Source organism: Bos mutus, chromosome 1 (genome assembly GCF_027580195.1).
Source record: "Bos mutus isolate GX-2022 chromosome 1, NWIPB_WYAK_1.1, whole genome shotgun sequence".
Taxonomy (NCBI): Eukaryota; Metazoa; Chordata; class Mammalia; order Artiodactyla; family Bovidae; genus Bos; species Bos mutus.
In genome coordinates this window covers 45046716-45059367 of record NC_091617.1, presented here as the reverse complement: position 1 = coordinate 45059367, position 12652 = coordinate 45046716, and the positions used below count along the sequence as shown (strand labels likewise).

General features: G+C 36.5%; 1 protein-coding gene across 1 annotated transcript in view; it reads left to right on the top strand.

Moving 5' to 3' along the window:
* Positions 1–12553, top strand: part of ZBTB11 (zinc finger and BTB domain containing 11) — a 31167-nt gene extending 18614 nt beyond the window's left edge. The window contains exons 4-11 of the mRNA XM_005890064.2: positions 73–911; positions 1116–1295; positions 4228–4473; positions 5984–6128; positions 6813–6930; positions 9350–9508; positions 9632–9807; positions 10394–12553. Coding sequence (XP_005890126.2) covers positions 73–911; positions 1116–1295; positions 4228–4473; positions 5984–6128; positions 6813–6930; positions 9350–9508; positions 9632–9807; positions 10394–10911 — 2381 coding nt within the window. The 3' untranslated portion in view covers positions 10912–12553. The remainder of the gene's footprint in view (positions 1–72; positions 912–1115; positions 1296–4227; positions 4474–5983; positions 6129–6812; positions 6931–9349; positions 9509–9631; positions 9808–10393) is intronic.
* The last annotated feature ends 99 nt before the right edge of the window (positions 12554–12652 follow it).

Here is a 12652-nt window from a genome sequence, read left to right as displayed (position 1 = left end):
AATAGTTGTTTTTACAAGGTGTTTTAGTGGTGATTTGACTTTTTTGTCTTTCATCTTCCTTGTTTCGCATAGGTTTTTGTAAGGCTAGTTTCCTTCCTTTACTGGAATTTGCCTATACTTCTGTGCTAAGTTTTGACTTCTGTAGCATGGCTGATGTAGCCATCTTGGCTCGTCATCTTTTTATGTCAGAAGTTTTAGAAATCTGTGAAAGTGTGCATAAACTAATGGAAGAGAAGCAGCTAACTGTGTATAAGAAGGGTGAAGTACAAACAGTTGCATCTACACAGGACTTACAAGAACAAAGTGGAGGTACAGCACCTCCCGTGGCTAACAACACGGGAACCACAACAACTTTATCCACTGAACTTGGGGATTGTGAGATCGTACTACTGATGAATGGAGAATTGCCAGAGCAGAATGGAGAGCTGGGACAACAACCTGAGCCCCAGGTTTCTTCACAGGCTGAAGCCACCGCGTCACCTGTGGGCTGTGTAACTGATTCCCATCCTGAAATGGAGTCTGTTGATTTAGTAACAAAAAACAACCAGACAGAACTGGAAACTTTAAACAGCAGAGAAGATAGCACAGTTTCTAGTACTCATCCTAAGCCTTCACAAGAGAATGTAATCAGTAGCTCTCCAGGAAACACTGATACGGGAAATGATACAGCAGCTGAGGATATCTGTGCTGAAGACATTTCAGAGCATAGGCAGGACCTTGACCCATCCTCGAAAGATGAGGAAAACCTAGCTGAACCGACAGCACTGATGGACCAGAGCCCCGATGATGATACTTATAGAAGCAGACTTCGGCAGCGTTCTGTTAATGAAGGGGGATATATCCGACTACACAAAGGAATGGAGAAGAAGCTCCAGAAACGGAAAGCTATTCCCAAGTCAGCAGTTCAACAGGTATGAAGAAGAAAGAGTTCACCTTTGTAGTTTTAGCTTTAAGTTGAAAGCATTCTATTGATAAACTTATGGTGAAAAATATTTTGAGGGGGAGGGGAATGGGTGCAGGAAAGCAATTTAATGTTTTAAATACCAATGTTATTAATAAGGTAATGTGAATTTGAGATAGTTAAATTTGGATTGTGTTTTCTGTTCTTTAATCAGGTGGCTCAGAAATTAGTTCAAAGAGGAAAAAAGATGAAACAGCCGAAAAGGGATGCTAAAGAGCATACAGAAGAAGAAGCATCCCATAAATGTGGGGAATGTGGAATGTTTTTTCAGAGACGATATGCCCTTATAAAGCACATACTGAAACATGAAAGAGCTAGAGATTACAAGTGTCCAGTAAGTATCTGGAAAGCTAATTATAAATGGCTCTAACTTCTTTATAAATAGAATCTAGTTTACTGCTTTGTTATTATGCTACCATTTGTATTCTCCTTCTCCCTTATATTGCTGTCATAGTTATCTGCTGATTCATACATGTCATGTTCTTGTCAAAAAATGTTCAGTGACTTACTTCTGCTTCTACTGTAGAAAGATGACAGTAAAATGATCTTTTTAGAAAGTTCATAGAGAGGCAAAAAGAACAGGAGACCATAGCAACTAAATTCTGGCCTCGGATACATAAATGTAGTCTTTTTTTTTTTGACTGTACCACATAGCACTGGAATCCTAGTTCCCCGACCAGGGATCAGACCTATGCTCCCTTCAATGGAAGTGTGGGGTCTTAACCACTGGACTGCCATGGAAGTCCCTAGATGGAGTCGCTGATTCATTAGATTTGAAAGGGCTCATTCCCAGGCTTTCAGCATGGAAAGCTAAGAATCAATCCAAATTGTATTACAGAACTACCAGGAGGCTCAGGAATTAATGGTACTAGTGACCTTGAAAGTAGAGGTAAGGCTGATGGTTAGAAAGAGCAAGTGAATCACTACCACCGTGCCTTCAGTCAAAGATCCATCTTCTACTCTCTAAAAAAGAAAACCACTGCTCTAGAGAACACTGTGGATAATGAGGGTGAATGTATCAGTGTGGTATACCCAACAAGGGAAAGTAGAAGCTTCTATACTGAATATTGAAAGTGCTCTTTCTCTACTCAAGTCCTGGAATGTTAACAGCCAAACCCTTAACCTTAAAATAGAAAGATTTCTTAGAGATGAGAAATCTGAAGCCCAGTAAAAAAAAAGACCTAAAGATACCACTCACTAAAGCCAGGGGTTGACCATTTTACTTCCCTACTTACACACAAGTTCCAGCCAGTTTTTAAATATCTTACTCTGAAATGTGAATAAACATCAGGTATACAGATTCATGACAAATATTTCAAGTGAAAAACAACTTTGAGGAATTCAAGACTATGCAGTTAGAAGAAAACTAAAAAAAAACAAAAAAAAAATGCACATAAAACCCAAACCACAAGTATGATTTATATTAGAGATAAAGGAAAAGATTATGTCAGTGAAACAATAATCATGTACTATGTTTTTAAAAGGAAACTTTAAGAAAACAATAGTTTTTTAGGAATAAAATGTATAACATATAAAAAAGTCTCTGAAAAGTTAGGAAACATAATTGACTAAATCACTCAGAAAATAAAGAAAACACAAGGTAAGAATGGGAGTGAAAGAAACTGAGGATTGGTCTAGTTGTATTCTAATGTCCAAGTAATTCTAAACAGCATGAAGAGAAAGAAATCATTAATGCAATGAAAAAAACATTTTAGAACTTGAACATAGACGTTTCCTTGTTAAAAGGGCATGTCATATGTTCAGAATCATGGTTTAAAATAATTCTTTACCAAATGCATTATGAAATTTCTGAATCAGGAGACAAAGACAATCTTACAAATTGGAAGAGAGAAAGGAAAAGGGTTAGAATAGTTTCAGACATTTCAGCAGCAACAGTGGAAGCTAGAAGATAAAGGCACAATATTTTTAATATTATAAAAGGAAATGATTTCTAACTTGAAGTCAATAGTCAGACTATATTTGCGATGGTACAGTAAGAACAGTTTCAAGACTTGCAAGGTCTGCAGAGTTTTACCCCCTAAATTCCTTTTCTCGGGAAGCTGTTGGTAGAGGTATTCCACCAAAATGATCAAAACATGGGAAATGGAAAACATGGGGTCCAATCTGTGAAACAGTTGCCCCAGTTTGGAACACAGCATAGTGCTTTGACGGAGATATCCCACAAGGTGATGTGTTTAAACCTTCTGTCAGCCAACAATTGAGGGAATGTTTGACAACAAATTAGCACTAAATACGAAGAGAAGTAAAAGGGAAAGCAAAAGGAAAGGGAAGAAAATCATACTGTACTATATTGTCCAGCTGTAATAACATGTACGTCATCAAATAATGTAAGCACTGAAATTGATCTCACCAAAATGATGATAAAGCTGTCTTGAGCAAGTATGGTAATGAAAGGAACTGTGTGTGTAGAGAGTGAAAGGTGGAGATACTCACCTCCTATTATTCATATTACTCAGAATTGCAGAGATGATCATTAAGAAAGTGTCAAAAAAGTAGAAGTAGTGGACCAACAGGCCAGTTTTATTTATTTTAAAAAAAGTCTTATGGATCATGACTGTGTATAACTTTGATTTTAAAATAAAGAGCAGAGGCTTTCAGCAGTACTTAGCAAGTACAGGATAAAGCTCAAGGACTGGACCTTCCTTGCTGTCCAGTGGCGAAGACTCCGCACGCCCAGTGCACGGGGCCGGGTGCAACCCCTGGTGGGGGAACTAGATCTCACATGCCGCAGCAAAGACCGAAAATCCTGTCTGTCACAGCTAAGACAGCTCAGCCAAATAAATGAAACATAAAAAACAAACACAATGTAAAAATTAAAAGCAAACAAGTCCCAAGGACTATCACAGTTTTATCCTCCCACTTTTTCAAGCCCCTGTGTTGCTCCACCTAACAACTGTTAGTATTCGTGTAATGATAGTGTGCTTCCTTTTGTCTGTCTTACTATTCCTTCAAGGCCCAGCCTCAGTGCTGAGGCTTTTCTTTACTCTGATTACTCCCCCTTCTTAAATATTTCACCTGTTTACATGTAAATCCTTTTTCTGTGGTTAGATTATAAACCCCTGCAGAGTAGAGACTGGGTCTGTCCCTTTTATCTGTATAATCTGGTACCTGGTACACTGTGTCTTTTATAGAGTGTATGTGTTTATGTAATTGTAACAGACAAATGGCAAGTTGAAATATGAGTTGCGTTTCACTTAATATTTGTAATGAAAATACATTGAGGCAGAACTTACTTTTTCTTTTAGTTGTGTAAGAAACAGTTTCAGTACAGTGCCTCCTTGCGAGCCCACCTTATTCGACATACCAGGAAAGATGCACCTACTTCGTCCTCTTCCAGTTCCGCATCGAATGAGGCATCAGGGTCATCGTCTGAGAAGGGCAGAACCAAACGAGAATTTATATGTTCCATATGTGGAAGGACATTGCCTAAACTATATTCTCTTCGAATACATATGTTAAAGCACACAGGTGTAAAACCACATGCATGCCAGGTAAAGTCATTATATTTATTTTATTATTTAAAGAAGACTGGAATATAACTGACAGTAAGACTGGTTGAATCTGGAGCCACATCACTTTAGTAAAATATCCCATAAAGTCCATAACTTTTTCAGTTTGTTGCCTAGGTCAAGGATGATTCCCATTTTTGCTCTTTAATTTGTTGTCTGAAGTTGTAGTTTGAAATAAATGTTTAGAGTGTTCAGGAGACTTGATGGAATTCAGAGTGGTACTGGTGAGAATAACCAGCTTCTAAATCATACCTTCATGTTCGGCAGGGCCAGCCTGGCTTGGTAAGGAACCTGTGACTTAAATCTTAGCAGAAATTCTGCCTAAAGTCTGTGTCCTTCTCCAGAGCTGGAGACTAAATGTCAAAATCTGATTGCTGGTTCAGAATCCTGTGATAAGCCAGATTTGGGCTATTTGAAACAGTGAAAAATTTCTAGCAGCACCTGTAGCTTTGCATATAAGGATGACCCACTATTTTTATTGATAGTTTTGGAACCAGTAACATTTTTAATGTTTTTCTCTCTTGTTTTTTTAAGCATTGTATTATGTGAAAAAAGAATGTCAAAGAATAGAATAAACCCTTATGTACCCTTTATCCAGCTTTAGTAGTTATCAACACATGGTCATTTGTGAGTTTTTTAAATTAAAAAAATTTTACTGAAATACAGTTGATTTATAATTTTGTGTTTTAGATATACAGCAAAGTTATTTAGCTATTTATTCATTCTTTTTTAGATTCTTTTCTATTATAGGTTATTAGAAGATACTGAGTGTAGTTCCCTGTGCTGTGTAGTAGGTCCTTGTTGGTTGTCTATGCTTAGTTGTGTTTTATATGTACTGTCACTCACTCCCTTCCTACCCCTTCCCTTCAGTTATTTTGAAGCCAAGTCCTAAGCATCATTGTATTCATATATTTAAAAATTAAGTGTTAATTGGACCTCTGGTCTTCAACTGTAGCCCTACTCAAGATGCGTGGGCCATGGAAGATAAGTAAAAAAAATGGAGAGTAAGCATGTAGAAACTGTAATGGCAATTTGACGCTGTTTGACATCTTTATTGTGTTTAACAAAAATCCCTAATAGATTGAGGAAAGGAAAAAAAACTGGTACCTCATCAGAGAGTTTGAGAAGCACTGTTTTAGTTGGTATAGATGTGAATGAGTATATTGTTCTTGACTAAGCTTCCATGTCTCTTTTAATGTATATTGTTTACCAGTTTCAGAAAAGACAGTGTGAGGGTTTTTTGGTACTGTTTTAAGTTCTTCCACAGATTACATGGTTGTAAGAAAAATAGAAATATTTGTTATGTACGGAATGAGGAGATAGTCAACGAGCTTAAAATCTTAGGCCCTTGTTTCAACTTAAACGTTGTCATTTTGTTTATAATTTAAGGTTTTAATTTAAAATAGCATACTAGCTTCTCTATCTTCATTCTTCAGAAACAGCCCTTAGCTCTTTTTCTGTTTTACTTGTTTAAATACCCATGCTGCTTTAGGTCTGTGGAAAGACTTTCATCTACAAACACGGTCTAAAATTACACCAGAGTCTCCATCAATCACAGAAGCAGTTCCAGTGTGAACTATGTGTGAAGTCATTTGTTACCAAAAGGAGTCTTCAAGAACATATGAGTATTCACACAGGTAATGAGAAATTTACATTGACATAGTTACATGTTATATACTGTTAGCTTACCTAGTGTATTGATTATGCTATAAGACTGTATATGTGCAGTTTTTTTAATTAATGAGAGTAAAGCTTAAAAATTGTTCTTACATCTAGTTTTAGAGCTATCTTATTTGTATAAAAGTTTTTTAAACTTTTTTTTAATTAGTGCACATGTCTGCTTCATGTCAATGTATGGCTAAATCCACCACAATATTATAAAGTAATTATCTTCCAATTAAAAGAAATTAATTTTTAAAAAAGTTAAGCAATAAGCAGATGTAGCTGTCAACAAGTATGTGGTTTATAATTTTATTAGAATTTTTAGTCCACATATACTAATTTTCACATGTTTAAAGCAGTTACGTAGAAGTGGCTGATAAAGAGTAGATAATCTGCTGTAGAACTTGTATACAACTCTACACTGTTATAATCCAGATGACCATGCAAACCTCCCAAATTCTTTGGGCAGTAGTGGCCTCAGTAGTACTATACTGAGAGGAAATAGGATATTTGACATAGTTTGTTATTCTTAGAAGGTGGGTGCCAAAAGTCATAGCTTCTGTGTTCACTTGATAAAGTAGCTTCTGAAGTATGACATAAAGCATTGTTAGAAGAGCACCCGATCACTGGATTTGTGACATGCTTTTTAATTCTTATAGGAGAGTCCAAGTACCTTTGCTCAGTTTGTGGAAAGTCTTTTCATAGAGGCTCTGGGCTTAGCAAGCACCTAAAGAAACACCAACCAAAGCCTGAGGTTCGAGGCTATCATTGTACTCAGTAAGTATTTAGTATGTGAACCATTCAATTAATTTATGTTCTTAGTTCATTTGAAAGTTGTTTCAAAGGAAAATATTTGAGGTGGCTGAAGTTGATTAGATATAGTTTGATACAGTATCACTTGATAATGTGTCTCTTTCAAAGTTCAACTGTAACTGAACTCTGCTAAGGAAGTGGAACTTGAATATTCATATGTAATTATATAAACATACACACATACATATCTGAGGTGATGGATGTGTTAATTAACGATAGGAATCCTTTCACAATGTGCATGTGTGTGTGTATACATACATATTGAATCATCATGTTTTACACATTAAATACCTTACAGTTTTGTCAGTTACACCTCAGTAAAACTGAAAAAAGAAAATAGTTGAATCTAATAGTAAACTATTATTTTACTTTAAAAAAAAATACTATTTGTTTACTCTTGATTTTTATCAGTTTGCCTTTGTCTAGGTGTTCCTATTTATTTAGCAGTTTTATTTGCATTATAAATCTCATACCATATGAATCATTCATTTTAAATGCTTTAAAGAAATTCTTCAAATGTGCGGCCTAGGGGTAGGGACTATAGGAATGAACGGTCCCTTGGTGCCAGGCAGAGATTCTTAATAGGCAATTCTTCTGAAGTACTGGACTTGTTGCTCATTTCTCTTTTTCTTCAGACTCCTTTCCTCTCCCTCTTTTCCCAGAACCTCCTGAGATCCCTTTTATAAAGTTCATATAACATAGCATTTATCATGTTAAAGTGTTCAGTTCAGTGGCTCTCGGTACATTCAGTGTTGTGCAGGCATCACCACTGATTCCAGAATGCCTTTAACACTCAGCCAGGCAGTTTACAATCCTGCCATGGTCTTGTCTTTCTGTTTGTGCAGAGTCAGCTATCAGTGAGAGCATGGAGCATTTTCAGCTCTTTTCCGAGCATGTGCCAGCCCTGGGCAAATAATTTGCCTGGGAATATGTGAGAGTTTTTCAAAGGTCTTATTTCCTGAAGTATCTCATTCTCCAGCCTTTCCTCCCAACTGCCATTCCTTGCCCCAGCAGCTGTGGCTAATACCTTTACCTTTAAATGTTTCCAACCAATCCCTCCTGTCTACTCTTCCCACCACTCCCAAGTCCTCAGCCCTGGGGGAATTTGGCTACATAAAAGCAAGCACTTTGAGAGGTACCAGGTAGTTCAAAACAACTACAGTTCGGTTTAAGTCCCTCTAATACTGTGAACCCATAGAGAGAATGAATTCTGTCTACTGAGCTGAGGAGCCAGGGGATGGGGTAAGGGTGAGTTGAAATGCCACAAAGCTCTTTTACCAGGATTCAACAATTTTTTTCTTAATTAAATAATTACCTGGTTGCTGTAAACTTTTAATCAGTTTCCAGAGCACTAGTAAAATTGATTCTGACTGTTTTTGCCACTTTGTCTACTGATTTTGTGGAAGGTTGGGCTTTTGGAGTTACCAACTCTGCCCATATTTGCTGATGTCACTCTGATCAGTCTTATTTTTATTTTTTACAGATTTTTTGATGTGTACCATTTTTAAAGCCTTTTTTGAATTTGTTTCAGTATTGCTTCTGTTTTATATTTTGGTTTTTTGGCCATGAGGCATGTGGGATCTTAGCTCCCTGACCAGGAATCAAACCCACAACCCCCTGCATTTGAAGAGGAGGTCTTAACACTGGACCGCAGGGAGTCCCCTTACTCAGTCTTATTTTAAAAGAAAAGTAGTTTATTATGCATACCTTTATAGCTGCAAATGTAAGAAAACCCAGTTTAAACTGGCTTGAATGAACTAGGAGTCTGAATGGTTTAATGTAAATTGATTTCAGATTCATTAGCACTTGATGTCTGTGAGACTCAATGTGGATAAGACAGTGGCAATGGTTTCAGCCTCACATCCCCTCAACTCCCAAATTGTCAAGCTGCATTTCTCATGTTCCTGTAAAAGCCCTGAGGTCACTCCTATTGAATCTGGCTAAGGCATTTGGTCTTGTGTGGATCAATCACAGTGGCTGAGAGAATGCTGTGCTCTGATTGACCTACACCTAAGTCAGTTGCTCCATCCTTATGGGCAGGAGTAAATCCTACCCCCAGCAGATGGACAGAATGGGAGAGGGTGAAAAGGGATGTAAAAAGGGCACATCCCAAGGAGTTGAGGAGAAGATAGAAGATAATCACCTTTATGATAACCTTTGGGAGCTTTGCAGGATTCTTTCTAAAATGTTTCTAGTACTCTGGAACTGAAGGAACTTAACACACTCCAGCCTTGATGCAAGATTGCAATACTAAGGTTTTGTTTTGTTTTAAATTGGGATCATCTTGTAGAGTTCTAGAAACCCAGGAATATACTGAGTTCTTGGAAACTTCTTTTAAAAGAATAAGATGATCCATTTGGGTGAATGGACTTTGTTATTGCAGATGTGAGAAAAGTTTCTTTGAAGCTAGAGACCTTCGCCAGCACATGAACAAACATCTTGGTGTGAAGCCATTCCAGTGCCAATTTTGTGATAAGTGCTATAGTTGGAAGAAAGACTGGTATTCCCATGTGAAATCTCATTCTGTCACTGAGCCGTACAGGTGGGTAAATCTGGGGCGAATCTGAGCTTAATTGAGATATGTATGTACTTGGATTAATTGTTAGTCCATTAGTATGGTTTTGGTGTTTAGGAAAAGGTAATTTGAGTTTTTCGTCTATTTTAGATGTAATATATGTGGCAAAGAATTTTACGAAAAAGCATTGTTCAGAAGGCATGTAAAGAAAGCTACCCATGGAAAAAAAGGACGAGCAAAGCAAAACCTGGAACGGGTGTGTGAACAATGTGGAAGAAAATTCACTCAGCTGAGAGAGTATAGAAGACACATGAACAACCATGGAGGTAACTACACTTCATGGAGGTTAATAGATAGACCTTTAAATAGAATACAGACCAGTCCAGTAGTGGTTCTTCATTTTCCATTCCTCTTGTCTGTTATCTTATCTTCCTTAATGAGAGATTAATCCCATATTATGGAAGGTGTATTCAGATAATAGCAGTGATTGTGAATCTGACTACCTAATTGTTGTGTAGATAGGTAGATTCCTTTCTTAGTGAGCTTAATATTCTGTATTAATATTTTTATTCTGGAATGGATTACTTGAGCTTCTGTTTTTTTATCCTAGGATTATAGGATTGCTGGGAAGGTGTAAAGGGACTTTCACAGAAACTCAAAATTGTCTCAGAGTAACTTCTATCCATAGGAACATCTTTAGAGAGGTTATATCCAGAATCTGCTTTATTCTAAGGGAAACCATTTGGCCCTAACTAAAAGATGGCCATAGTCAAGATAGTAACGTTTATGGGCTACTGTACTTTAAAGCATTATTTATCAGGCAGCTGTAATAAATTTTGGTACTTGGACCTCGCCACACACACACACACACACCCACCTCTCTTTTCCTTTTTTTTTTTTTCCTTTTACTAGGAGTTAAGCCATTTGAGTGCTTAACATGTGGAGTTGCTTGGGCTGATGCCCGATCTCTGAAACGCCACGTCAGAACACATACAGGTGAACGGCCTTATGTCTGTCCTGTGTGTAGTGAAGCCTACATAGATGCTAGAACACTCCGTAAACATATGACTAAATTCCACAGAGATTATGTGCCTTGCAAGATCATGCTGGAAAAAGATACCCTTCAGTTTCATAACCAGGGAACTCAAGTGGAGCATGCTGTTAGCATCTTAACAGCAGATATGCAGGAACAAGAAAACAATGGTCCTCAAGAACTTGAAACTGTGGTAGTGACGGGAGAAACTATGGAAGCTCTTGAAGCTGTTGCAGCGACTGAAGAATGTCCGTCAGTATCTACACTCTCTGACCAAAGTATTATGCAAGTGGTTAATTATGTGTTGGCACAGCAGCAAGGACAGAAGCTCTCTGAAGTCGCAGAAGCTATTCAAACTGTTGAAGTAGAGGTGGCACATATTTCAGAAACAGAATGAATGTAGTAATAGAGATAAAAAGAAGCGACATCTCATGTATATTGAACTCACAGAACATTTGTTTACAATACTGTATGACTATCTGCCTGGAGTTTGTATGTACAGGCTCTGGGCTATTTGGTGGTGTTTTAACATACAACGATTTGTCTAGCTAATGGTTCTGTAGAAAAGTCCATTTACTGTAAACAAATTGAAAACAAATCTATTTGGTGGCAGTGGATTATCATGGTATACTTCTTACGAATTAATGTTTAAAAAGAACTGTACTAAATTAAAAACCGTACAGTTTTATTTGCATTTTGACTTGATTATATATACTTTTAATTTAAAAGGCTGTACTAATTGGCTTTCTTGTTTATTCTCAAAATATAGAGGTTCTGTGATTTCATTTGCCCTGTTTATGGGTTAAAAATTCTAATATAAAACATTTTAGTAGGATGCATAGGTATGTTACATTTTTTTAAATGCTTCACATCTGTGATTCTTGACTTACTATTTATTTTATCCCTTTATAAAGTCAGGGATTCTTTATTCTGTTGTAAAGCACTTAATGAGTTACATGTTGTAATCAAGTTTGCACAGTGTACTTAATCTGTATGGGGAACCCTTAAATGAATAGCTAATTTTTCAAATGCAATTCAAATGCATGAAATGCCTATTAAGCCTTACTATGCTAACCTTCAAGGCAAGTAAATGACCATGAGCAAAGAACACTGTTAATAATCTCTGTTGATGGGAAATTTCTCCTTGATAACAAGAAAATAAATGGGGGTGGGGGAAAAGGTTAAAACTAGGTTTGGTTGTTTGCAGCTTTTGTATCATGTTTAATTGTTCAATTTTGTTAAAAAAACTGCAGTTTAGAAATAGGATAGCAATATAGGTATCTACAGCAGTCCTGTGGATACCATATGATTGTCACGTAATTTCAGAATATTGAAAATTCTTCAGTTCAACCCTCATTATAGTATACTACTTAAAGGAATTGATTATGGCCCACCAAATTGTTAAAAGTAAATTCTTTTTAAAAGTTGCCTGAAAAATTAATTTGTGTGTTTGATTTTTAAATTCCCACCTCTGTAAGCTATCTAATTTTCTCATTTTTCAAAATAACCATGGGGAGATATCACATTTCTCTCCTGGGATACTACCACTCAAGTTATAATTGTTAAAATTAAACTTCTAAGTATTAGAATAAGCTAATATAAGGTGTAAAATTAAGATATAAGCAAATCACATGTAAATCATTCCTAAAGCACAAGAAAAGAATGTGCCTTGATGTATATATATTATTAAAATGCTTATTCCGGTTTACTTTAAGTGGCTTAAAAGAAAAATAAATGTGATGCCATGCATGTGCTATACCTGCATATGTAATACTTGCATTTGCACATTTCCCATTGTTTCGGTAGCTGTGTGGCTGACTTTCAATTTTAAGTGGATTGACATAACAGTCTACAGCTTTATAATGGCTGCTTGTTTAATCGTATGTTTCAGTTAGTGAAAATGTATTTCAATCTAAAATTTGGAATTGTCTTTATGTTCCATTGTCACCACTGTTATTAGATTTAGTTAATTGGGTAAGACCATTAATGTATGTCATAAATATGTAAATAAAAGATGTTGAATCTTGTTTAAAGCATAAGCTTTGAAGTTAAGCTTGTCACTATTTTCAGCTCATAAGTCAGTTGCTGTTATTTATTATTAAGTTAACCCATTTTTAAAGAGGAGGGGAATTGAACAC